The sequence below is a fragment of the Dipodomys ordii genome, unplaced genomic scaffold (genome assembly GCF_000151885.1).
Source record: "Dipodomys ordii isolate 6190 unplaced genomic scaffold, Dord_2.0 Scaffold55, whole genome shotgun sequence".
Classification (NCBI taxonomy): domain Eukaryota; kingdom Metazoa; phylum Chordata; class Mammalia; order Rodentia; family Heteromyidae; genus Dipodomys; species Dipodomys ordii.
In genome coordinates, this window is record NW_012267271.1 from 5,766,627 (window position 1) to 5,793,962 (window position 27,336).

General features: G+C 47.5%; 1 protein-coding gene across 6 annotated transcripts in view; it reads right to left on the bottom strand.

The window, feature by feature from the left end:
- Positions 1-27,336, bottom strand: part of Fnbp1 (formin binding protein 1) — a 61,668-nt gene that overhangs the window by 17,927 nt on the left and 16,405 nt on the right. For 4 of the 6 annotated variants that reach the window (XM_013021413.1, XM_013021414.1, XM_013021412.1 and 1 more), the window contains exons 4-9: positions 21,002-21,064; positions 19,562-19,666; positions 6,712-6,840; positions 4,648-4,794; positions 3,244-3,441; positions 2,127-2,315 (exon numbers count right to left, since the gene is read on the bottom strand). In XM_013021413.1, coding sequence (XP_012876867.1) covers positions 2,127-2,315; positions 3,244-3,441; positions 4,648-4,794; positions 6,712-6,840; positions 19,562-19,666; positions 21,002-21,064 — 831 coding nt within the window. The remainder of the gene's footprint in view (positions 1-2,126; positions 2,316-3,243; positions 3,442-4,647; positions 4,795-6,711; positions 6,841-19,561; positions 19,667-21,001; positions 21,065-27,336) is intronic. The other 2 variants (XM_013021417.1, XM_013021415.1) reach the window with 1 other exon arrangement.

Sequence of the window (27,336 nt, forward strand, 5' to 3'; positions counted from 1 at the left end):
ATAAATCCATGTAGAAAGGTTTTATTTCTTTATTGCTTGTTTGTGCTGGTACTGGGATTTGAACTCAGGACTTGTCACTCTTGCTTATCTTGTTTACACAAGGCTGTCACTCAACCACTTGAACCACAGATCTTCTTCTGGCTTTTTGCTGGTTAATGAAGATAAGAGTCTCATGGACTTTCCTTCCTGGTTTGGCTATGAACTGTGATCCTCAGATTTCAGCCTCCTGAGAAGCTAGGATTATAGGCATGAGCCACTGACACCCAGTCTGAACTTTATTTATTTATTTTTGTCAGCCATGGGGCTGGAACTCTAAGCCTAGGTGCTGTCGCTGAACTCTTCAGCTCAAGGTAAGTACTCTATCAGTTGAGCCATAGTGCCACTTTGGGTTTTCTGATGGTTAAATGAAGATAAGAGTCTCACAGTCTTTCCTGCCTGGGCTGGCTTTGAACCTTGATCCTTGGATCTCAGCCTCCTGTGCAGCTAGGATTACAGGTATGTAAATTTTTGCAGACTCAAAGGAATTCAAAGGTCAGGTTCTCTTAGTGGCAACCAGTGGACTGGAAATCTGAGGATTTCTCTTACCTAGTTAATTCTTCCTGGCCAATCCATGTAGCAGTTGGTATTCCAGAAGGAAAACCAAAACTTGAGACTCTAGTTTACAGCAGATCCTGGCTTGCCTTTGCTGCGTGCACAGCTCCCAGCGCGCGGCTGGTGAGAGGTGTCAGTGTGTAGGGGCGTCCACTGGCACCGTACAGCCCCTCCCCGGGGACACGACTTAAAAATGCAGCCTGTGCCAACTTTAGACATTCGGAGCAGACCTTGAACCCTGGATCCACTCTACCAGCTTCTTTGCACACCTCCAAATCTGGTGAATGTTGGGAGCTAGGCTTCACAGGAGGCTGAGACGGGTAGCTGAGTGCTCAGAACAGAGCTTACCATAGGAGGCAGGGTGCTATAGTAATTTGACCCTCCAAAGAGAAATCCAGATTTCTGGTCTTTACCAGAAATCCCTGAGGCTGGAAGTGATGGAGAGACTTTGGATTTTGGAATATGTGCACATACATACTGAGATTTCTTGGGGAGGAGAGAGAGGGATGGGGGGGGGCAGGACCCTGCTCTAAACATGAAGCTCATTTCTCTTTCCTATGTATCTCACGCACACAGCTTGAGGTCATGTTAGGTAATATTTTTAGCATACCTGTGGCTATTTGGGGGTGGTGGTTGGGGCTTGGGCATGTTGGGAAAGTGAGAGCTCTACCTCTGAGCTACAGCCTGTGCAGTGAGCAGAGGGGCTGAATTTTCCCCTGGGGTATCTGTCACATCAGCCCTCAGAAGGTTTCAGGTTCTGGGGCATTTCCAGGGTGATCTGTGGACTAGGGTTGCTTGTGCATGCAGGTTCCCCCACACCCCCCGTCAAGAGACATTGTATCAACATCCTATAATTTCACTAAAATAACAAAACCACACTGTCTTACCCACTTCCCCTTTGAGCTGAGGCCCAGCTCAGGCGGGGAATCTATGCGACACGCAGCTCCTGTGATTAGTAAGCGTGCAGTTCTGTGCATATGCTCACTTCCAATTCCCCATCTCCTACTCCATTAGTTTTAGAAACCAAATCTAAGTTTTCTTTTTATTGGTGAAATCAAAAGTGAAAAATTAACAACAGATGCTTTAAAGGGGAAGAGAGCACCAGTCCTTCCTTCTAGAAAGTACTACGAGAGAACTGAGGATTGGCTGGCCTTTTGGTCCCCTCTATCCATCCATCATTGATGTATCCATTGATCTATGATGCGTCCATCTATGATCAATCCATCCATCCATCCACTCATCCATCCATCACCATTTGATCAATCCACTGTGATCCATCCATTATTCATCTATTCATCCATCCATTATTGATGGATGTATCCACCCTGTTTCCTTCTTTTTCTCCTCCTCTTTTAGTCTGTCTTCTTTCCAGCTACACAGCAACAAATCCTAGGTTCCATTTGTGCTTAATGTCGCGCAGGGGGGGGGGGGGGACACAAAGAATGCATTCATTCACAAATAAAAATCAGTTACGCAGAACAAAACATGCAAACGCAAGAGCGCCAAGAGATGCCGGATTCCGCAGCAGAACTTACCCCGCGCTTTAGGCTCCTGAAGCAGTGGATTTTGGGTTTGGAGATCATGAACTCGTTGAAGCGATGGGAGAGGGGTTCCTTTGGCTGCTTGGGAGACTGGGGGCCGTTGGGAACAGCAGAAGGTGAGCCAGAGGCAGGGGGGGGAGGGGGAGGGGGAGGCTGATGGGGGGACGTTAAAAGGGACATGAGCTACATGTGAGAGATGGAGTAGCGACAGAATAAAATCAGAAACAAGAAGACATAAACAAAAATAAGGATCAAATCATATTTGAAATCCAAAGCAAGTAAACACACACACAAACCATTAAATATTTAGGCCATGGTCCAAAAGGAAGCACGTGGGAGGCGCCAGACGACAGGGTGAAAGTGAGAGATTTGGTAAGTAAAGCGACAGAGGACCAGAAGTACCCGACACGAAGCTCATGCGACATTCACGTGCAGGCTACGGTGCTCATTAGTGTTTCCCAAACCAGTAGAAGCGGGAGGGAGAGGGAAATGTCTCTACACCGCCTAAACTAACACAGCTTGATGGAGGGGGGGAGGAGAAGGCTAAGGATGTGAAAATAGCACCAGTCTTTGGGAATGACACGTCTGATCGTTCTAAGGTTAAAGCAGTCATATTTTTTTTTCCAGGTTAACGCGTCATGCACCTATGGACCACACCACGGAGAGAAAATGGAAATGCTCACGGAAACACCGGTTAACATGAACTCAAAACCCAGTTATGATTGAGGCCCCGGGAAGGCAGTCAATTAGACGTGCGGATAAAAGGTTATGGACCCCTCTCTCCCAGCTGAGGCGGCCAGTGGTACAGGAGGACTAGTCAGAGGTGGCAGGGATGGTGTGAAGGCACCACACGGTCAGTCAGTGGTTAGTGTGGGTGACACGGCAGGGTGACAAGACATCTGAAGTCAGACAAGGGCCATGGCAAAGACACCACCACCGAAAGGAAACACTGTTCTAAAACACAACAGCACGCTCGCTAGCTTTTTGTCTTGTTCATTTCCTTCGGAAACCTCGGGTTCAAGGTCTTAAGTTTTACTGAGACTACAAGATAAACTCATAATCTGTACACTTGATCCAATTCATTTTCGCACCGAGCTCGAACCACCAGTACCTTGTTCTTCTTGATGAATGGCCAGAGCTTTCCTTTGGCTTTGCCGGCCAGTTTGAGCTCGGGTTTGCCTTCCCCTCTGGAATTGGAAAGGCTGTTGTTGGACACTGTGCGCTTCATGGGCTGAGTGTAATCCTCAAATTCAATGTCACCAGGAGGCTCAAATCCTGATTTATAAGCCTCTACCACCAGCTGGGAATCCTGAAATAAGACCCACCAGGGAAGTGTCAGATGCACGCACATACTTTTTATCCCACCAGTCACTATGACTCATACACACGGATGCTAAGAAAAGGATGGAGATTCCTAAGGGACTTTTGGCTGGTGACATGTTTATCACCAGCAAAGGTTGTGTTCTCATGCAGAGGAAGGCTCTGTCTTTACTTGAGATCCTAGTGACTTGCAACAACCCTGTTTCTGCATTTGGAAAAACAAGTATCAGCTAAAATGCAGCAACAGCTAAGGTGCCGGTGGCTCACGCCTGTACTCCTAGCTACTCAGGAGGCTGAGATCTCAAGATTGCACTTCAAAACCAGCCAGGGCAAGAAAGTTCATGCGATTCTTATCTCCGATTAACAACCAAAAAGATAAAAGTGAGCTGGGTGGGCGCTGGTGGCTCATGCCAGTAATCCTAGCTACTCAGGAGGCTGAGATCTGAGGATTGCAGCTCAAAGCCAATCCAGGCAGGAAAGTCTGTGAGACTTTTCTTTCTAATCAACTACCAAAAAGCTGGAAGTGGAGCTGTGGTTCAAGTGGTAGAGTGGTAGCCTTGAGCAAAACAAAAAAAAATTTAGGAACAGTGTCCAAGCCTTGAGTTGAAGCCCTAGGATGGACAGACACGCACAATAAACACAACACACACACACACACACACACACACACACACCTCTGGATGCATGGCTCAAGTACAAGGCCTTGAGTTCAAACTCTAGTACTGAAATAAAGAAAATAGGGCCAGGCAGCAAAGAGCTCAGGGACTGTACAGTACCCAGGCCTTGAGTTCAAGCCCCATAATGGGGGAGATCGTCAGAAGGCTGATACAGTGATCCATGGAGCTTTGTAAGCGTTCTTAGGGAACTCTGTAAAAGTACTTTGTACTTTCCTTAGTGTTGCTGAAAAATGCTAAGACCACAGAAAGTAATTCCCCACTTTTTTTTTTTTGTCGGTCGTGGGTCTTGAACTCTGGGCTCAGCTCTTCAGCTCAAGGCGAGCGCTCTACCACTTGAGCCACACAACATCACTTCTGGCCTTTTCTGCTTATGTGGTGCTGAGGAATCGAACCCAGGGCCTCATGCATGCAAGGCAAGCACTGTGCAACTGAGCCACCTTCCCAGCCCACTCCCACCTTGAGAAGGCCAGCGGAGGTCTCCCTGGAAAGTGGGGGTAGGGCACCAGCTCAGTACTCACGTTCTTCTGATCAATGGCTTCGGCTGCCTTTACAATTTCATCCAGGCACTTGCCAATGATGGGGATCACCTGCCGGTCCACCTCTGCGTACGTCTTCATGGACTGCCCCATCCTCACGATCCTCCGTTCCTCCATCTCCTGGATTTTCTGCAACACCAGATTTTGTGTAAAATAAACAGCCCTGTTACTACTTAAGGGCAAGGCCAGTACTGGGATTTGAATTCAGGGCCTTGAGCTCTTGCTCAGCTTGCTTGCTCATGGCTGGCACTCTTCCACTCTAGTCATACCTCCAGTCTAGCTTTTTGGCTGGTTAACTGGAGATGGAGTCTCACAGACTTTTCTGCCCAGGCTGACTTCGAACCTCGATCCTCCAGCTCATAGCCTCCTGAGTGGCTAGGATTATAGGTATGAGCCACCTATACCTGGCAGGGAGTTGCTATTTGTCAGCGTTGTCAGCTCTAATGATGTTGGACTCTCAGCAACCTATTTTTTAATTTTTGGTTGGCTGTGGGGCTTGAACTCTGGGTCTGGACGCTGTCCCTGAGCTCTTCAGCTCAAGGCTAGTGCTCTTCCACTTGAGCCACAGTGCCACCTCCGGCTTTTTCTGCATATATGGGGCTGGGGAATCAAACTCAGGGTCTCATATGTGCAAGGCAAGCACTCTACCACTGAGCCACCTTCCCAGCCCTTAGCAACCCTTAAGTGTACTGTGTTGCTATCCTGATCAGTTGTATTCACACTTTATAAATTGTTAAAATGGGATGTACAAAATCATGGGCTTAGCATTAATTGCCACCCTGAATCCAGTTTCAGTAAGAACCCCATCTGGATAGTTTTATTATTCATATAATTTGGTAACAAACTTCAAAGGTTCTTCTACCTTCCGTCCCCTACTTGACTTATTTCTTTTTCTTTTGGTGCTGGTAGTGGGGCTTCAACTCAGGGCCTTCAACTCTTGCTTGATTATTCTGCTCAAGGCTGGTGTTCTACCACTTCACTCTGGCTTTTTGCTGGTTAGATGGAGATAAGAGTCTCATGAAGTAGCACTGGTGGCCCATGCCTGTAATCCTGGCTAATCAGGTGAATGAGATCTGAGGATCATGGCTCAAAGCCAGCCTAGGAAGATAAATGTGAGACTCTGATTCCACTTAACCAGCAAAAACCCAGAGTAAAGCTGTTGCTCAAGTGGTAGAATGCTATCCTTGTGAAATAAATCAAGAAAAGAAAACAAGAGTCTCATGGATTTTTCTGCCAGGCTACCTTTGAACCTTGATCCTCAGATCTTAGCCTACAAAGTAGCTAGGATTGCAGGCATGAGCCATCAGCGCTCACCTTCACTATTTTACTTTTACCCAATACATCTGGGTAGCTATGTCAACTCAACACTAGTATCCCCACCTGCTACATCTTAGATGTTTTTGTGGCTGTGGGTATAGACTCCAAGGAGCAAATAGGCCCCTCTCCCCAACAACTGAACATGAAATCATAAAAGATTCCCCAAATATGAAAACCTGTATTTGTTTTCTCTCCTAAAAAATTTTTTTTGGTAGGGGGCGTGGAACTGGGCCTGGGACTCAGAGCCTGCAGCATGCTAGGCCGGCCTCCACAGAGCTGTAGCTCCTGCCCTTCCCCCGCCATTTCTGACAACCTAAAATAGCCAGAAGAAAACAATGGAAAGGGAAGAACTTTCATTTGTTCAAATCCCACAACTGGATGAATGCCACTTTGTCTGCTGAAGTTTAGCTGGCACTTTTTTGGAGCTCAGATGTCCTTTTAGCAAAGGGAGTAGAAATCTCTAAGAGTCATCGTTTAAGACTGGCTGAGCCCTGCCAGTGCTCCTGTCTCTCAGTCATCCTAGCTCTTCAGGAGGCTGAGATCTGAGGATCACAGTTCAGTAGGTCATGAGTCTTGAACTCAGGGCCTGGGCATGGTCCCTGAGCTCTTGTGACTAAGGCTAACACTCTACCACTTTTGAGCCACAGTGCCACGTCCGGTTTTCCAGTGGATCCCTGGAGACAATAGGTCTCATAGGCTTTCCTGGGGATGAGGGTATGGAGGACTCACCCGGAAGATGCTGGGGATGTGGGTGTGATAGTACTCGTGCTGCTCGTGGTTGAATTTCTGCAGGATGGACGAGTAATCTGCTTTGCTGTCCTCTGCCATTTGGTGCCGGATTTGAGCCTGCTGCCGTGCCTTAGAACAAGAGCCAGAGAGGCCTCGTGTTTACACATCCTAGATAAAAGCCTAGGGCTGCCACTGGGGCGAAAGTTAACTCTGGAGACCGGGAGCTGAGGGCGGGATGGGGGTGGAGGGGTGCTGTTTGCAAAGCCCTGTCTAGAATGTCCACTAACTTTAGGTAAGGAAACGTACTGCCAGTCACCACACCCCGCACTGCTGTGGGATGGGACGTGGCTTCGACTTTCCACACGGACACAAGCACGGCTTCGGGCCAGCTCACACGCTCCCCTTTCCATTGGTCCTGAGGGAACCTATACATAGGGTGCAGGGGAGGGGGCTGCGCTGGACTTAAAACCTGGCTTTTTCGCTCAAGGCTGGTGCTCTACCATTTGAGCCACAGCTCCACTTCTGGCTTTTTGCTGGTGAACTGGAGATAAGAATCTCATAGGCTTTTCTTCCTAGACTGACTTTAAGCTACAATCTTCAGATCTCAGGGCCTGAGTAGCTAGGTTTACAAGCGAGAACCACCAGCACCTGTCTGGAACCTATATATTTAAAAATCAAATCTACTGTGGAGTTCATGAGCTAAGAAGGCCTATTCCACGCTGCTCAAAGTGAGCCTGGCTAAAACCCTTCAACTATATTTACTTTTGGTGTAAGTTTTAAAGAAAGGTGTTTGGTATACTATTTGCACTTTTTATGTCTTTGTTTTTTTTTGGTATTAATTGTGTTTAGAGTACTTTGTAGATTTTTCTCCTTAAAAAATCAATAATAAGGGCTGGGAAGGTGGCTGAGTGGTAGAGTGCTTGCCTTGCATGCATAAGACGCTGGGTTCGATTCCTCAGCAGCACATAAGTAGACAAAGCCGGAAGTGGCACTGTGGCTCAAGTGGTAGAGCACTAGCCTTGAGCTGAAGAGCTGACGGACAGTGCCCAGACCCAGAGTTCAGGCCCCGCAGTAATAAGCTAGGCACTGGTGGCTCACGCCTGTGATCTTAGCTACTTAGGAGTCTCTGAGGATTGGTGTTCGAAGCTAGCCTGGGCATAATGAGACTCTTATCTCCAATAAACACCTTTAAAAAGCAGGAAGTAGCACTGTAGTTCAAGTGGTAGAGCACCAGCCTTAAGTGTAAAAGCTACCGGACAGTGTCCAGGCCGCAGTACACACACACACACACACACACACACACACACACACACACACACACACCGTCTATACCCCAAGGCACCTTCCACAAATACAAATACGGAGACTGATATGCCCTTCATTATCCCTCCCTAGCCCACACCTGTCTGCAGCACGTTATGTCCTGATGCTAATACAATCTGAAGTCCACGTGGCGTAAGCCCATCCCCTGCCAGGTGAAGACACAGCCTGGCCCTCAGGTGACTTGGCCATCTCACTAGATGGTGCCAAAAACACGCCAGAGAGGGGCAGCGTTCCAACGTAAACAGGCAACTTTTGGGTTGTCGGTGCTTTTCCTCTACTGATCGCATGTTCTGGAAGAGTAAGAGCTGCTATTTCTGAAAGGAAGCAGCAAAGCAGGTAGGAAGGATGTCCAAATGTAAACATGAAGAAGAAATGCTGAAGCCTTTTGTCCCATTCTTTTATTTGGGTGGGAGTAGTGGCCGAACTGGGATTTGAGTCCGGTGGTTGCTAGGCAGGTGCTCTACCATTTGAGCCACGCCCCCAGCCCCATCTCTGGCCCTTTCTGGTTTTCTCCCATCTCAAGTCCGAGGTGGATGTCCTGCCTGTGCCTGGAAGGCAGGATCCACCCTTGCTTCCTCCGCTCGCTGTGCGCAGGTGCGTGGGGTGGGGTGTGTGTGTGTGTGTGTGTGTGTGTGGTGAATCCAGTATGTACTTCCCTGTCGTCTGCCTGCCGTCACTTCCCAAATGAAAGTGAGCCGGCAATGTCCCCAGGTACGGCTTTCTGACTCCGAGGTCTTCTCGGTTCCTTAAGGCCCTAACAAAACTCAGTACCAGCTGATGTATCTCATGGAAGCCTGGTTTCTTTCGGCCTCCAGTTCCTCCTCTTTGCTGCTGGCCTGAGTCCCTTCCTGACCATATGCTGGGTTCTGCTTCCCACGATGCCCAAATGCTACCTGCAGCCACCTTTGAAGCGCCTCTCCTCCCAGAATGACAGCCTGGCCTCCCCAGAAGCCTTCCATCTGCCCCCCCACCCCCAACAGTCATTTCAATGACCTTCTATTGTTTAGTACTTTATTTTGATTATATATACATATAAAAGAGCAGAGGCATTCCCACGGAGACTCCAAATGTCTACAACTTTCTCTGTTTCATTCATACACCTTCCTCAGAAAGCCCCACAAAAGCCCCTGCGGCTGTCTCCCCAAGTCTTCTGCAAAGAATAGCACACGTTGTAAGACAGAGTTATTTTGGGGAAGAAGGCTTTTTGATACAGTCTATTAGCTCTCAGCCTCCTGAGTAGTTACAATTACAGATGTGCCTGACTTTCCTTTCCTTTCCTTTCCCTCCTTGCTTTCTTCCCCCCACTCCCCCCCAGTGCTAGTTCTGGGGCTTGAACTCAAGGTCTGAACACTGTCCCCAAGCTTTTGTGCTTAAGGGGGGTAGTACCCTACCACTTGAGCCAGAGGTCCACTTGCAACTTTTGTGGTGGCTAATTGGAGATAAGAGTCTCATGGACTCTCCAACTCAGGCTGCCTTTGAGCAGTGATCCTCAGATCTTAGCCTCTTGAGAAATTAGGATAATAGGCCTGAGCCACTATGCCCAGCTTTGCCTGGCTTTTTTTTTTGGGGGGGGAGGGGGGCAGGAAGAGGAGTCCATCGGGGCCTAGGCACTGTCCCTGAGCTCTTTTGCTCAAGGCTGGTGCTCTACCACTTTCAGCTATAGGACCATTTCTGGTTTTCTGATGGTTTATAAGACTCTCATGAACTTTTCCGCCTGGGCTGGCTTTGAACCACCATCCTCAAATCTCAGCCTCCTGAGTAGCTAGGATTACAGGCGTGAGCCACCAGTGCCTGGCTTGCCTAGCTTTCTATATGTAAAAATTTAAGGTTATTTTATTTTGTCAAAGAGAGAAGAAAAAGTGATACATTTTAATGCTGAGTTCCAGAAGAGGGGGGCTTGTCTGTGGAGGGTAGGGAGAGAGAGCAAGAAAAAGAGGAGAGAGGGAGAGGGGAGGGAGAGGGAGGGAGGGAGGAAGAGAGGGAGAGAGAGGGAGAGGGAGAGAGAAAGAGGGGGAGAGGGAAGAGGGAGGGAGAGAGAGAGGAGGGAGGGAGGGAGGGAGATGAAACCATTCTTTGCCCAGAGTCCATGTTGTTGTACAAATAAATGGCATATTTAAAATTTCCAGGAAGCTGTTGCAACTAAGAATACATTTTCAAGTTCCAAACTACAAATGCATTAAAAAAAATTCCTCTTCAGAGTGCAGGAGTTCTGTCAGACCTTAGACTGAGGGCTTCCAAAATAACGAGTCTGTCTTTGATAAATTACGAGGGAAGTTAAAACACAAAGCAGAGAAAAGCTTCAAAATAAGTTAACCGAAGAAATCTGCTTGAGCTATGCCAGCAATTTCCTGAGCTTTTCTTTGCCCGGGGACTGTAGTTACTGGTCCTCAGAGGGAGGCCTGGGAGAGGAAGATAGCAGAGGAGACCAGCATCCCAATTCTCCCGGGCCATTCACTTGCTAAGCAGTGTGAAGAATAGGCCTTCTGTTCCCCAGTACCTCAGTTGCCCACTTTGGAAAATACAACTGGGAAGAGCAAGTTACTCAGGTAAGCAGCAACTTGGCTGCTGGAGGAGACGGGCTGACCCGTCCATCCCTAATGCTGGCCCACGGCCAGGGCAGGCAAAGCCAACGTGTGAGCCGGAGCAGAGGTGAGACAGGATCATGCCTCCCAGGATGCCCAGAGACACATTCCCTTATGGTACACCCCCCCCTCCCTCTTTCTTCCTTTCTTTCCTTTTAATCTTCCTTCCCCTCCCTCCCCTCTTCCTTTCTCCCTTCCCCTCCCATCCTTCGCCCCCTTCTCCCTCTCCCTTTGTGTTGGGGTGGGAATTTGGGGCCTGGATGTGATCCTTTAGTTTTCTTTGTTAAATCTTGTTTTATTGTAAAGATGCTGTACAGAGGGGTTAGTTTCATGAGTACATTTCTCTCAAAGCATTGTTACCCCCTCCTTTGTTTTTCTCCTACTATCCCTTCCCTCCTCCCCCTCTCCTACTCCTTCTCCCTCCTCCCCAATCCTTCAGCTTTTGCATTCAAGGTTGGCACTCTACATCTGAGCCACAATTCTCAACTTCTGGCTTTTTGGTGATTAACTGGAGATATGAGTCTCGTGGACTTTCCTGCCCAGGGTGGCTTTGAACTATCACCCTCAGATCTCAGCCTCCTGAGCAGCTAGGATTTCAGGGATGAGCCACTGGTGCCCTTCTCTCTTTGTCTTTGTTGTTGTTGGTCATGGGGCTTGAACTCTATTCTTGGGCACTGTCCCTGAGCTCTTCAGCTCAAGGTGAGTGTTCTACCACTTGAGCCACAGCGCCACTTCCTTCTTCTGAGTGGTTTACTGGAGATAAGAGTCCCATGGACTTTCCTGTTCGGGCTGGCTTTGAACTGTGATCCTTAGATCTCAGCCTCCTGAGTCGCTAGGATGACAGGCATGAGCCACCGGTTTCAGGTGCCTGGTTTCTCTTTGTCCTTAATAGACAACTACACCCAGTCCATGGCTCAGCTCAGCAGGCTCGCAGCCAGAGCAGAGAGTCTAGACTCCACTGGAAGGCAAGGTCTGCCTGGGTGATGACCTCCCCCCTCCACTGCCGGGGTCTGTAGTTATTATGAAGAACAGACACCCTAAGATCACGTTGCAAGCCAGCTTGGGAAGATGTACATTCTGTGAGAGACTCAACAATGACTCACGTTCCACGAGCCAGGGAAACAGACACCACGCTTCCCCTGTGGAGTAAATGAGACATGTTTGGTGCAAGGAAAGCAGCTACTCAGCCTTAGTTTCCAAGGTTGTTGTTTGTGGGTTTTTTGTTTTTGTGGTGCTAGGGATTGAACGAAGTGTTCTGCACTTGCTAGGCAGGCATCCTACCACTTGAGACACACCCTTAACCCATGTTGCTTTTTTTTTTTTTTGTCAGTTGTGGGGCTTGAACTCTGGGCCTGGATGCTGTCCCTCAGCTCTTCAGCTCAAGGCGAGCGCTCTGCCACTTGAGCCACAGCACCACTTCCAGTTTTCTGGTGGTTTATTGGAGATAAGAGTCTCATGGACTTTCCTGCCTGGGCTGGCTTTGAAACATGATCCTCAGATCTCAGCCTCCTGAGTAGTTAAGATTATAGGCATGAGACATCAGCACCTGGTTTGTTGCTTGTATTTTTAATTTTTTCTGGTCCTGGGACTTGAACTCAGGGCCTGTGCACTGTCCCTGAACTTTTTTATTTTGTCTCTCAAGGCTAGTGCTCTACCACTTGAGCCACAGATCCACTTCCAGCTTTTTTGGTAGTTAACTGCAGATAAGAGTCTCATGGACTTTCCTACCTGGGCTGGCTTTGAATCCAGATCCTTAGATCTCAGCCTCCTCTGAGTAACTAGGATTACAGATATGAGGCACTGATGCCTGGTAAAATAGATTCTCTTGTGTGTCAGCAGAGGGGTTTGGGCTCAGGGCCTTTTGCTCTTGCTTGGCATTTTTGCTGAAGTCTGACACTCTATTATTTGACCCATACCTTCACTCTTGGCTTCCTGATGGGTAAGTGGAGAAAAGAATCTCTTGAACTTGTCTTCCCCAGGCTGGCTTTGAATGGAGATCCCCAAATCTCAGCCTTCTGAGTAGCTAGGATTATAGGCATGAGCCACAGGCACCAGGCATCTGTTGGTTTTTTTGCACATTAAATTACAAGCTTGCTAAAGATGATGTATTATTGAGGAAATACAAACTCATGACAGATACGGCTGTTTACAGAGGAAAGACAAACAACCGAACCATTTTCCCTAGACTATTTGACTTGAACACCGATCTATTCCTGAAAGAATCAGAGCAAATGCAATCATGATATTCAGTAGACACCACAGTATGTAGAAAATGAATTTGCAACTTGTGGGCAGGCATGGGAGGAGGAAACTGGGGAGGAAAGCAAAGAGAGGTGTGACATTGACCAAAAAAAGAAATATACTCATTACCTGGCTTGGGAAACAGTAACCCCTTGTACAACACTTAATAATAACAATACAATTATATTTTTTAAAAAGATGAGAACACCACTATCCATGTTTTCTATTCTCTTCAACTCTATTTAGTTTTCTCTTGCTTTCAGTGAAGAGCATTTTGAACCTTTTAAGTCTCAACCATTAAGCTGCAGTTAGAAAATATATTTCCTGCATTCATACTAACCACTTCCTCTTATAAAGAAAAGATTTCTGTGTGCTCAACTGTTCAGAGAGAACACTCCAGAGAACTCGTCAGATATTTCCTATCAAACAAAGAGTGAGGCAAGCAAGCACTGGAGAGTCTAGCTCATTCAATAAAGATGGCAAGCCGGCCCTTCCAGCCGCAAAGCGAAGCCCTCGCAGGCCCATTCCATACACGCAGAAGAATGAGAGCAGACATCTTGCTGGAGACTGTTTTCCCCAAATGGTAAAAAAATGTGACACTCTGCGGCTCAGCTGTCTACAGGGAGACGGGAGGGAGTACTTCCTGCCTGCTCTAAGAGATGGGGGAGGCGGACGACACGCTCCTGGGGAGGAAAATGGACCCGATTTGTCACCTCTGCTTCTCACCCTGCCATCACCCCCAGTCTGCTAATGATCAAACTAAATGTCTTCTTGTAAGCAGTGGTGCAATTCCTACTACAGCTGCGTCCTTCTCTTTAAAACATCCTCCTCTTATAAAATGTGTAAGATAAACCAAAAAAAAACAAAGTACATGATTTTTTTTTTTGGGGGGGGGGGACTGGTACTGGGCCTTGAACTCAGGGCCTGGGGTACTATCTGTTAGCTTTTTTGTTCAAGGCTAGTACTTAAGTCACAGCTCCACATGGAGTTGTTTTTTTGGCTGGTTAACTGGAGATAAAGAGTCTCATGGAAAGTGGAGGCTGGCTTTGAACCTCGACCCTCAGATCTCAGCCTCCTAAGTAGACAGGATTACAGGTGTGAGCCACTGGCACCTGGAACATGTGCTTTTTTTTTTGTTTGTTTGTTTGTTTGGTCTTAAGGCTTGAGCTCTGGGTCTGGGCTCTGTCCCTGAGCTTTGTGCTCAAAGCTAGCGGCTCTACCACTCCAGCCACATTTCCACTTGCAGTTTTTCTTGCAATTTTTAGTGGAGATAAAAGTCTCATGGACTATCCTGCCAGGCTGGCTTCAAACTGTAATCCTCAGATCTCAGCCTCCTGAGTAGCTAGGATTATAGGCATGAGCCACTGGCTCCTGGCATGTGTACTTTTTATTAGAGTTAAAAACCTAGGGTTGGGCCGGTGGCTCAGTGGTAGAGCGCTTGCCTTGCATGCATGAAGCCCTGGGTTTGATTTCTCAGTACCACATACGCAGAAAAAGCTGGAAGAGGCGCTGTGGCTCAAGTGCTAGAGCACTAGCCTGATGCTGAAGAGCTGAGGGACAGCGCCCAGGCCCAGAGTTCAGGCCCTATGACAGAAAAAAAATAAATAAATAAAAATAAAAACCTAAAATTAGGGGTACAGGGCACAGCCCAGTGGTAGAATGTGTATTTAGCGTAGGAGAGGCCCTGGATTCATCCCCAGTGTCCACAGTACAACAAACCCTGAGTTTTGCCTTTACTCATAAATGGTTCAAGACTTCTTGTTCTTTACAACAGGAACAAGGATGGAGACCTTTTTTTTTTTTGGTCGGTCATGGGGCCTGAGCGCTGCCCCTCTGCTCTTCAGCTCAAGGCTAGCGCTCTACCACTTGAGCCACAGTGCTACTTCCGGCCTTTTCTACTTATGTGGTGCTGAGGAATCGAACCCAGGGCCTCATGCATGCAAGACAAGACTCTACTACTGAAGCCACCTTCTCAGCCCCAGGATGGAGACCTTTAAAATTACCAACACTCAACACTAGGTTCAGTAGAAGTCATAATATCATACAACAGTAGACTACAATGTCCCAAGAAAACTGACCCTCTGTTCAGCGCTGATGGCCTCAATGAATTAAGGTTGGATTATGTAACAAAATCTTACGATTAAGCCAGAAAGAAGGCAACCTGTCACACCATAGACAGACTTAGCAACCGGAAGAGGTATTTAAAGACACAGCCATGTTAATTAATGTTTTGTGGTCATCGGCCTCAGGCAAAGACAAGCCCCAGACATTAAGTGAAACTGGAGCTGATGGGAAAGGAAGAAACGAGTCCTGGAGTTTTCAAAACAAAACTTGAATTCAAACCAACAGTTCCCATGGCTGTGTGGAAGTTTCGGGGGATAGCGTCCTACTTTGCATTAAGAAATTATGTAAGAGGCGGCCTGGAGAAAGGGATTATTCACTACCAGGCCCAGATGAGCTCCGTTGTGCATGCATTTAGAACACTGTTTTCTCTGTCTGCAAATATTGTTCCACATTCCAGTCCTTTTGATAACCTTATCCTTGCAGAGCAGAGCCGAGAGCCGCTGCCTCCGAAGCTGGTCTCCCAGAGTACAGTGATGAGGCCGGTGGCCACAAATAAGGGACAAGAGAATGTATGAATGAAGGAAGGAAGGAAGGAAGGATAAGCTAGGTTGTCCATCAACTACTGAAATTTGTTTTAAAAATGAGAATTAGGTTAGGTGCCAATGATTTACACCTGTAATCCTAACGACTCAAGAGGCTGAGATCTGAGGATCCAGGGTTAAAGCTAGCTAAGGCAAGATAAATCCAATTAACCAGTAAAAAGTTGGAAGTGGAGCTGGAACTCAAGTGACAGAGCATCAGCCGCGAGTGAAGAAGCTAAGTTAGATACAAGGCCCTTAGTTAAAGCTTCAGTGCTGAAAAAAGTTAGGCATGGTCGCGTATGCTTGTAATTCTAGTGACTCAGGAGGCAGGGGAAAGAAGCTGATGGTTCAAAGTCTGTTTGGGCAAGTGTGAGATCCTATATGAAAAATAAATGAAGGCCAAAAGGGCAGGGGTGTGGCTAAAGTGGCAAAACACCCACCTGCCTGCTCAAGGTCCTCAGGGTAGATCTCAGCACCATGTCTCCCTACAAAAACCAGGCTTGTAGGAAGATCCTGAGTCTCTTAAAATTCATGCACACGCATTTCTCCTTCCTCTCCCCCTGTGACTCTCCCCTATAGCACCAAGTTCATTCAGGTATGTTGATCCTGGTGACTATTTATTTGATGCTGGTCCTGGAGCTTCAACTCAGGTCCTAGGTACTGTCTCTTAAGCTTTTCCACTCAAGGCTGGTACTCTATTCCTCGGGCAATAGCGCATTTCTGGGTTTTCGCTGGTTAATTCTTGATAAGAGTCTCACATACTTTCCTGCCCAGGTTAACTTCCAACTGCAATCCTCAGATCTCAGCCTCCTGAGTAGCTAGGATTACAAGCATGAGCTACCGGCGCCCAGCTAGGTGAGGACATCTTTAAAGCAGAGAAGATGAGTTGTGTGGAATAAAGCAGGTAAGGTAATCTGTGGGGGAACGTGAGAATCCTTCTGGAAAATTGAAGGGAGAGGGTGAGACTTGAAGAGCTGCCTGCCCGGGACTCATGGCTCCCATGGCTGCTCAGTAAAACACCGATGAACACCTGCTACCGTGGGATGCAGGAAGTCACAGTGTCTGGAGTCACCTGCAGAGCTCATGCTGGCGGGCATTGGTAGCCAATCCTAGCTACTCAGGAGGCCAAGATCTGAGGATGGAGATTTAGGTCCGTGTGGGCAGAGAAAGTCTGTGAAACTCTTATCTCCAATGTACCATCAAAAGCTCAGAAGTGGAGCTGTGGCTCAAGTGGTAGAGTGCCTGCCTTGAATAGAAAAGCTGTAAGACAGTGACCAGGCCCTGAATTCTAGTCTCAGTACTAACACACACACACACACAGGCACACACACGCACGCACATGCACACATGCACAGACACATATACACAATTTAAAAAGCTAATTTATTTTCAGTGTAGGAACATTGATTAATGTATATCACATTAATGGCTTAAAAGAAGCAAAAAATATTTAGTGATACTCAATATGAAGCCAACCTTTTTTCTTTTTTTTTTTTAAAGGTAACTTCTTGGCTAAAATAGAAGAGGAAAAAATTCTTTTTTTTTTTTTTTTTGTCAGTCATGGGGCTTGAACTCTGGGCCTGGACGCTGTCCCTCAGGGTGAGCGCTCTACCACTTGAGCCACAGCGCCACTTCCAGGTTTCTGGTGTTTCACTGGAGATAAGAGTCTCACGGACTTTCCTGCTCAGGCTGGCTTTGAACCGTGATCCTCAGATCTCAGCCTCCTGAGTAGCTAGGATTACAGGCGTGAGCCACCAGTGCCTGGTGAGAAAAAAATTCTTTAGTCCACTAAAAGGCATCTAAAGTTTTTCAGGGATTGTGGATTGAAGTGGGCCTCTGCTTGCTTAGGCGGGCACTCTACACGGGAGCCACGGCTCCAGCTCTAAAATCATTCTCAATGGGAAAACATTTGAAGCACTCTTTATAATCAAGAACAAGATAAAGTGTCCACAGTGCCAGGCGCAATGATAAGAAAGATAAATAAGACTTGTAAAAGTCAGAAGACAAATAAAAGTATCACTGCTTGCCAGAGACAGGACTTTTGCCACAGAAAAACCAAAATAGAAACACGAAGAGCACTTTAGGAAAGCCCCTGGTTTAAATATGAATACCTAAACTCCATGATGCTCTTTCCATAAGCCAACTGGAATTAAAAAAAATAGCCAGAAGAAAAATCAATGAAAGCATGATTGTGTTTATACAAAGGTAAAAAAGGGGCAAATGGTAAAATTTGCTCTGGGGGGCGTCTATGGTGGGCTGGGGAAGGGTGGAATCTGGGGAGGGAGGTTGGGGGGGGGTCTGTGACTTCAGTTACAAGGCCAATAACCCACATCTTTGTTCTATTTTTTTAGATTGTACATACGTGGTGCACTATAGCTCTACCATTTGAGCCACAACTACATTTCCAGTTTTTTGATGGTTCATTGTAGATAAGAGCCTTACAAACTTTTTTTTAGACAGTCATGGGGCCTGAACTCTGGGCCTGGGCGCTGTCCCTCAGCTCTTCAGCTCAAAGCGAGCGCTCTACTGCTTGAGCCACAGCGCCACTTCTGGCTTATTCTGCTTATGTGGTGCTGAGGAACGGAAGCCAGGGCCTCATGCATGCGAGGCAAGCACTCTACCACTGAGCCACCTTCCTAGTTCCTAGCTCCTCACAGACTTTTTTTTATGGAAGCTAGTTTTAAACTGTGATCCTCAGATCTTAGCCTCCTGAATCGCTAGGATTACAAGCATGAGCCACCAGTGCCCAGAGGCACCGGCATTTTTTGAGAGTCTCACTTCCTGCCTCTGGGCCACCATCTGGCTGTTGGCTTCCAGGAAGCTGTGGTGACAGGTGTACACTATTACCTCCAGCTAGTGGTTGAGAAGGGATATATCTCACTACCTTTTTTGCCTGGGCTGGGCCTTAAACCAGGATCCTCCCAATCTCAGCCTCTCAAGTAGCTACAACTACAGGCATGAAGCTTTGGTGTCCAACTACTATATACTCTTTTTTTTGTTGTTTTTGGTGCTGGTCCTGGGGCTTGAATTCATGTCCTGGGCACTGTCCCCGAGCCTCTCTGTGCTCAAGGCTAGCACTCTACCACTTGAACCACAGTGCCACTTGTGGCCTTCTCTGTGAATGTGGTACTGAGGAATTGAACTCAGGGCTTCATGTATGTTAGGTGAGCACTCTACCACTAAGCCACATTTCCAGCCCCACTATATATTCTTAAAAGGCACACTATCTATACCTGCTTTTAGAGGAATTGGGCAGGATTAGGCAAATACAATTATACTAGTTCCCAGCCAAAGTCATCTCGGCCTCATCTGGCAACAGCAGCCAGCTCTTTCCATGAAGAGCAGGAGCCATGGATGCCCAGACAGCCCTAGGCACTGGGGATGAATGCCGCTATTTACCAGCCACATTTTGTTTATACAAATCCGGCTTCTGGGAAGAAAAGCACACACACTGACCCGCACGGAGACAAAACGCACACTCCATGCTCTCGCCCATTGCCAGGCCTTGTGGAGGAAGATTTGGGGATGATTGTCACTAGGACGGCCTGCACACAACCTGAGCGAGCTGCCAGGAAGGCTGCTCTGGCTCACTAGATCCCCACTGTCTTTGCAAAGCCACTAAGGAAAATGGGGAGCATTTTGCACCCCCTGGTTGAGATGTTTTTTTCTTTCCTTTTTCTTTTTGGTTGGTTGTGGGGCTTAAACTCTGGGCCTGGGCGCTGTCCCTCAGCTCTTCAACACCAGGTTAGCGCTCTACCACTTGAGCCACAGCGCCACTTCTGGCTTTTTCTGCTTATGTGGTGCTGAGGAATTGAACCCAGGGCCTCATGCATGCGAGGCAAGCGCTCTACCACTGAGCCATCCTCCCAGCCCCGAGATGTTTTCATGCTCAACACCCCTTTAACCATTCTGGTGACCAAGGAAATAAACCTCGCAAACATCAACACTTTAGAGCCCCTAAAATGTAGACCCCTGACCCACAATGATGACATGAAGTGAAAAGGATCTCAGGGACCTTTCGTGGGTACAAGCAGCAAGGGCCAGGCGGTGGCCCCTCACCTTCTCAACATCTGCCTTTGTCACATTGATGTCAGCGTCCATTTTCTCAAAGTACTGCTGCGCCCGGTCCGCCTCCTTACAGTCCCGCTCAAACCGTCTCTTACTCTGCGAGAAGAAAAAGTGGGTGTGGGCGACCAAGAAACTATTCTGGGGAGACCGACTCTTTTTTTTTTGGGTCCGGTCGTGGGGCCTGAACTCTGGGCCTGGGTGCTGTCCCTCAGCTCTTCAGCTCGAAGCAAACACTCTACCACTTGAGCCACAGCGCCACTTCTGGTTTTCTGAGTGGTTTATTGGAGATAAGAGTCTCATGGACTTTGCTGTTCGGGCTGGCTTTGAACTGTGATCCTCAGATCTCAGCCTCCTGAGGAGCTAGGATGACAGGTGTGAGCCACTGGCCCTGGGCTGGGAGACCAACTTTTTTCAAAAGCCCCCACTGGAGGATTGTTCTCTGAGCTGGTTTGTTTTGTTTTTGTCGGTCATGGGGCCTGAACTCTGGGCCTGGGCACTGTCCCTCAGCTCTTCAGCTCAAGGTTAGCGCTCTACCACTTGACCCATAGCTCCACTTTCGTTTTTGGTTTTGTTTTTTTTTTTCTGCTTATGTGGTACTGAGAAATCAAACCCAGGGCCTCATGCATGCAGGGCAAGCGCTCTACCACTGAGCCACCTTCCCAGCCCCTCTGAGCTGGTTTGTAAGTCATAATTTCCACAAGTTTATTTTCGGTGCTGGCCCCAGTGCTTGGACTCAAGGCGTGGGCTTTGTCTCTTAGTTTTTCCGCTCAAAGCTGTGGCTCTACCACTTGAGCCACAGCTCCACCTCTGACCTTTTGCTGGTTAACTGGGGATAAAAATCCCATGGACTTTTTGGCTCAGGCTGAACTTGGATCCTCTAGATCTCAGCTTCCTGAGTATGTAGGCATGAGCCACTGGCACCCAGCCACAAGTTTATTTTTTTTAACTTTTTGCAGAGCTGAGGACCAAACTTAGGACCTTGCCTTTGCCAGGCGCTGGTGGCTCACACCTGTAATCCTAGCTACTCAGGAGTCTGAGATCTGAGGACCACAGTTCAAAACCAGCCCAGGCAGGAAAGTCTGTGAGACTCTTATCTCCAATAAACCACCAGAAAAACTGGAAGTGGAATTGTGGCTCAAAGTGGTAGAACACTAGCCAGGAGCACGAGAACTCAGCGACAGTGCTCGGGCTCTCTGATTTGTCCTCTCCCTTGGACTTCTAGAAAAACCACCAGAGTGCTTTCTGGTTTAACATTTTGCTTGAGATAATCCCTCTAGAAGCAAATTAAGTGAAATTCAAATCAGGAAAATAAAAACTACAGGCTCAGTGTTTTTCCCTTGCTTTTTAACTTATGGAGATGAACGCCTAAAAGTCTAATTCCAATAAGCAAGAGTGGAGGGCAGTTCTTTACAAGGGTGTGTCTCTACTTACTGATTCAAGTTGCTTCCAGCAGGTCTCAATGTGCTGCTGTGCCTTCCTCCCATCGTGAAAGTTCTGGAAAGGGGAAACACACCAGTGGTCAGACTTCTATCCTTCTCATGAGACACAGGAGCTAGAACATTTTCATCTACTCGAGTGATAGTCATATATTGACTGTCTGGGCTGGGGATGTGGCTCAGTGGGAGAGTCCTGGCCTAGCAGACACGAAGCCCTGGAGTTTAATTGCTAGCACCAAAAAACAACCAACCAACACTGGACAGCTAGCATGTGCACCTGGAAAAAATGTGAGTTAAGAAAAAAAATCTATATGAATAAAAGGGAAATGAAAACAGCAACAGAAATAAAGTTCCCTTTAAAACTTTAGACACAACAGTATTGAAAATGAAGTCACGCTAGGTACCAGTGGTTCATGCCTGTAATCCTAGCCAATCAGGAGGCTGAGATCTGAGGATAGAAATTCAAGGCCAGCCTAAGCAGGAAAACCCTTGAGATTCTTATCTCCAACCAACCACCAAAAAGCTGGAAGTGGATCTATGGTTCAAGTGGTAAGGAGCTAGCCTTGAGCAAGAAAGTGACAGGACAGCACCCAAATCCCGAGTTTAGGTCCCAGTACTAGCACATGTGAATGAGCACACACAAACATGCACGCACGCATGCACACACACATGATCCATTCGAGAAGACAGGGTACCAAAGAGAACACTTCTAGAAATACAGAGGCCTATTAAAACAGGATGTCTTTTTTTCTCAGTGTCCTGACATTATCTTCTTCCTACCAGACCACCAGTCCCCGGGTCACCAGAACGGATTTCCAGGCCCATTTCCCAGAGGTGACCAGCCTGGACCACATGCACAGCATCCTGCCCTTGTATCTGATTAGACTTGCCATGTAGGTCAGGAATCTGCCTGCAGTTTCCCGTCCCGAGGCCACTGGGCCCTGATGGTGTTTTGAGGACTGGGACGACTGTAGGTCCCTACCATGTCTAGCCTCATCCCTTACGGCTTTTCCTACACCGCATCCATCCTCCATGTTGCCTTTAATAAACCACCCTCCTTCATTAACTGGGTTGAATGTGCTTGGCTTTCTGAGTGGCAGCTAGGCACTGGCAGTTGGGGTGAGTGAGAGAAGAGGGGAGAGGATGGCAGCTAGAAAGGTCCCCCACCCCAGAAGAGCCTGGGAGCGCGGGAGCCTCATTGGGCCACACCCACAACTTCCAAATGCCAGAGAGCAGAGCAGGGGGGTCCAGATCAGAACAGCCCTCCGTCCTTGGGGACCTTGCTCGTCTGTGTTGGAGGAGAAGCTTCACATTTGGGAAGCCTGCCACTCAGCACTGAGTACAGGGGCTTCCCTGGCTGAGCCCACCTCCGCTTCTGGTTTTTCGCTGGTTGGTTGGAGATCAGTCTCTTGGATCTGTCTGCCTGGGCTGGCTTCAAACTTCATCCTCAGATCTCAGCCTCCTGAGTAGCTGGGGTTACAGTGTGAACCTCTAGTGCCAGTCTGCAGTAAGTTTTATCCCTCTGGCATATTCCTTGCTCTCTAGCAACCCAAGAGGAGCCTGTTGAGGCTTAATTTTTCAACTCTCATAATGGGCAGAGATGAAACAGAAAAGAAACAGATTATAAAGCTAATAATAACAATAACAATAACAATAAAGAAGCCAGGAGTAAGGCTGTGGGAGAGTTAAAGAAGCAGAGCCAAGGACAGGTGAGGGGAACTCAGGGTCTGAGGCAGGAGGAAAGAAGGGAAGTCCTCGGGGAGAAAGGGAGGCAGATGAACTGAGGACTGGAGGGGAATCCCAGAGAGCTCTAGAGAGTCCATGTCAACCACGTGGCCTAACTGTGCGTTCTCCATCCCCAGCGGTCCCTTGTCTGCTGGCGTTCTCTCTGCAGAATTACCCACATTCGCAGCAAGACCACAGTGCTCTGCAATTTGCTGGAGGGGTATCCTCTCTCCAAGAAGATGTACTAGAAAAACAAATCACGCCTGTAATCGCAGCACCTGGCAGGCTGAAACACGAAGTCTTGAGTTCAAATTCAACCTGACCTACACCAAAAATAAGGAAAAAGAAAACCTACTTTGGAGCTTTGGCTACAGCAGTTTTCAAAGGAATGAAGGCATGTGTCTGTCTGTGCCTGTGTGTGCCAGCACTGGGGCTTGAACCTGGGGCCTTGGGCTGTTGCCTGGCTTCTTTTATTCAAGGCTGCACTCTACCACCTGAGCCACACCTCTACTTCTAATTCTTTGCTGGATGAGTGAAGATAAAAGAGTCCCACAGATTTATCTCTTAGAGCTGGCTTTGAAACCTTGATTGTCAGATAGCAGACTCCCAAGCAGCTGGGATCCTAGGTGTGAGTCACCAGCTTAAAGGAACAAAGATTTTCATAAATGGCATCTCCCCAGAGCCCAGGGTTGGACATGGGGGAGAGAGGTTGCCTTGGCTTGCTTTTTATTTTTCTTTCTTTTATTTTGTGCTGTGGTGCTGGAGATGGAACCCAGGGATTTATGCATTCTTCATTCTAGACAAGTGCTCTACCATTGAGCTACATCTCTCAGTGTAGCTTAATTTTAAGAGGAATTTCCTCTAACACAACAGGCTTAAAAACAAAAAAAAGTAATAGCCCGGCACCATGCCTGTAATTCTAGCTACTCAGGAGGCTGAGATCTGAGGATCACTGTTCAAAGCCAGTCTGGGGGCTGGGAAGGTGGCTCAGTGGTAGAGGGCTTGCCTTGCATGCAGGAGGCTCTGTGTTCCATTCCTCAGCACCACATAACCAGAAAAGGCCAGAAGTGGCGCTGTGGCTCAAGTGGTAGAGTTCTAGCACTGAGCTCTTCAGTTCAGCGACAGCGCTCAGGCCCAAAGTTCAAATCCCACAACTGACATAAAAAAAAAAGTAATATTTTGGGATCATGGAGATGATTTAGACTGAAGACCATGTAGTAAGTTTTCTTGCCATTTTTAATTTCACATGTCTAATAAACATGCTATTTTTTTCTTTCTTTTTTTCCCCAGAACTGGGTATTAGACTAGGGCTTTGAGCTTGCAACTGCTCTAGAACTTGAGTCACTTTCTAGTTCCATACATTAATTTTTCACAGATTCTCCCCCCTCCTCCTGGTTCTGGGATTTGAACTTGGCCTCCAGTTTGCTAGGCAGGTACTATGTATGCTATGGATCCATGTCCTCAGCCCTTTTTGCTTTTACTTGTCTTGGCAAAGCTAGGATGTCAGGGGTATGCCAACATGCCCTGCTTTTTATTGGTTGAGCCAGTGTCCCCCAACCCTTTTACTCAGGCTGATCTCAAACTGTGATCCTCCCAGTCTCGGCCTCCAGAGTAGCTAGGATTACAGCCCATGCATTTGTCTCTACAGAGCAATGTGTACCTTACTTTCTTGGTGGACTCTGACCCAGGAAGATTTCCCAGTCACCCATCACCCTCTTTAACTGAACAGGTACCTACAAACTGCAATAGAAACCCAGTTGTCACTATTACAACGCTTAAGATTTAGAAGCTGGGTGTTGGGTGTGCGGGTCACTACATAAAAGCTGAGACCTGAGAATCGCCGCAGTTCAAAGCCAGCGCAGACAGACAAATCCAAGAGCCTTTGATCTCCAGAAGTGGAGGTGTGGCTCAAGCAGTAGAGCACCAGCCTTAAGCAGGAAAGGCTAGGTGGGAGTTCTAGGCCCCGAGTTCAAGACCCACAACTAGCACCAAAAGAAAAAGAGAAAGCAGCGATGTATGTGGTGGTGATTTCCGTCCATGCTGAGTGGCTGTCCGGGGCTTCTTGAGTTAGGTAATGTATTCTGTGCCGAGTGGCTGGCAGGGAATGCAGGGATGGACAGAGGGCCACGGTGCTCCGACCACACCTGACCCAACCAGCTCCCTCCAGCCTCCTTCTAGAGAAAAGCAACGTAAACAGTTACGAAGCTACACAGCCCGCCAGATGCCCTGGCAGCTTGCTAACAGACAATGGCAGGCACTTCTTCTGGGACAGTGAGCGAGTGTGTCTAAGTACACACAAGCCCAAGCTGTCAATAAAGAGCAATTGTTCCTGGGCTGAGATAATACAGTGCTTCTTTCCCAGCCCTGGAATGAGGTCACACGGCTCTCTCCCCCTATCAGAAAGGAGACAGGAAATGCCATCCCCTGGGACTCAGAAATGCTCTTTACTTTCTGCTGTAAGAAGATGCTTTGGGTTTTTTGAAAGACACACAATAATAGACTTAAAAAAAAAAAGCCTGATTTTTAGGGATGAAAGTTACCATGACTGCATTGCATCTGAATGTTTAGTTTAGTTTTTTTTGAGTCTCTCGAGGAAAAAAAAAAGCCATTTTTCAAAAACTTTAGTGGACATTTCCTAGTGACCCTGGGATAGCTGAGATTTAAAAAAAAGAAAGAAAAGAAAAATGAAAGAAAAGCCACAGAAAATCTAAAAGAAGCAAATAGAAGCTCAAAGAAAATGACAGATTTTACTGTATGGCAGGAAAGTGTCCCAGGGCTGAACAGGTGTGTGAAGGCCTCGCTCCGCGTCGGATTCCACACAGGTGCACGCGACGCCCTCAATAGTTTAAAGAGCAAACTACTGATGTGAGAGCGGTTTTCAAAAAAAAAAAGTATATAAAAAAACCCAGACGTGTAAACACTCAGAGGCGGAAGCCAGCCATCAGGGACTTTAAATACAACTCAGATCCCACGGAGGAGAACAAAGGCATACAAGACTTTAAAAGGGAAAGAAAGAAGCTTCCAGAAAGCAAGTCCATGACAAACATTGCCATTTCCTCCAGCAGAAGCACAACACTGAGGCATGGGCATGGATGGTCTCCATGTCTGACACACACCAGGTGTGTGTGTGTGGTGTGTGTGTGTGTGTGTGTGTGTGGTGTGTGTGTGTGCATGCATGTGTGTATCTCTAGTCCTGGGGCTTGAACTCAGGACCTGGCAAGGTTGGCACTCTACCACTTGAGCCACAGATCACAGATCCATTTCTGGCTTTTCTGGTGTTAATGGGAGATAAAAGCCTTACAGACTTTTCTGCCTGGGCTAGTTTCAAACGTGATCCTCAGAGCTCAGCCTCCTGAGTTGCTAGGATTACAGGCGTGAGCCAATGGACATGCAGACTTTTTTTTTTTGTCCATTGTTAGGCTTCAACTCTGTCCCTGCGCTCTTCCGCTCAAGGTGAGCTTTCTACTTCTTGAGCCACAGTGCCACTTCCAGTTTTCTAGTGGTTTATTGGAGACCAGAGTCTCACAGACTTTTCTGCCTGGGTTGGCTTTGAACCATGATCCTCAGAGCTCAGCCTCCTGAGTAGCTAGGATTACTGGCGTGAGCCACCAGCGCCCGGCCTCTGCAGACTATTTTTAAATGGTCCTTCTAAGTCATGTGGGATGTGAAGGCACAGCCTGAAGTTTAAATCTCAGTGAGCCACTAACGGTGGTACAAATGTGTCCTCTGCAACTCTTCAGATAACTTCTGGTGATTTTGCTCTCGGCCCTGTTTTACGAATAGCAAACCACATTTCCCACCCTAGGGAGAACTGACGCTTTTAGGCGTCAGTTGGCAAATGTTGGCAAGGGAGTCCTGCTACCTCTCCTGGACCCCAAAATCTCCACCAATCGCTCACATGGGATTAGGGACTTAAGTGAATCCACCTCTCAAATTCTTTTTTTTTTTTTGGGTCCAGTTGTGGGGCCTGAACTCTGGGCCTGGGCGCTGTCCCTCAGCTCTTCAGCTCAAGGCTAGTGCTCTACCACTTGAGCCACAGCACCACTTCCGGCTTTTTTCTTTTTGCTTATGTGGTGCTGAGGAATCGAACCCAGGGCCTCATGCATGCAAGGCAAGCACTCTACCACTGAGCCACCTTCCCAGCCCAGCCTCTCAAATTCTTTAATGGCTTGGTTCTACAATCCAAAGTCACAAGTAAAGTGTTCAATTGGGAGGCAGCTATGAGAAGGATCATGGCTTGAGGCCATCCTAGGCAAGACTCCATCTCTGTCAGTAGTCAGTGGGGCTGGGTGATGGGTGTGTGTCATCCTAGCTAGAAGGAAGCATGATTAGGAAGAATGTAGTCCAGGCCTCAAGTAAGGCCCAGTTTGAAAAAAAGAAAGGAAACAAAAAGTGCTGAGTATGTGGCTGGTGTGGTAGCGAGTTTGCCTAGCAAGTACAAGGCCCAGAGCTCAATCCCTAGTTTAAAAAAAAAAAGTGTTTACAGTAGTTCTCCCGTAAGTGAGGGTGCTATATCTGTTATCAACTCTGAATTACCTTTATCATAGATAAGACAATTCATATGCAAGTAGGTGATTACAGTGATACTGGCAAATCTTATCTGTA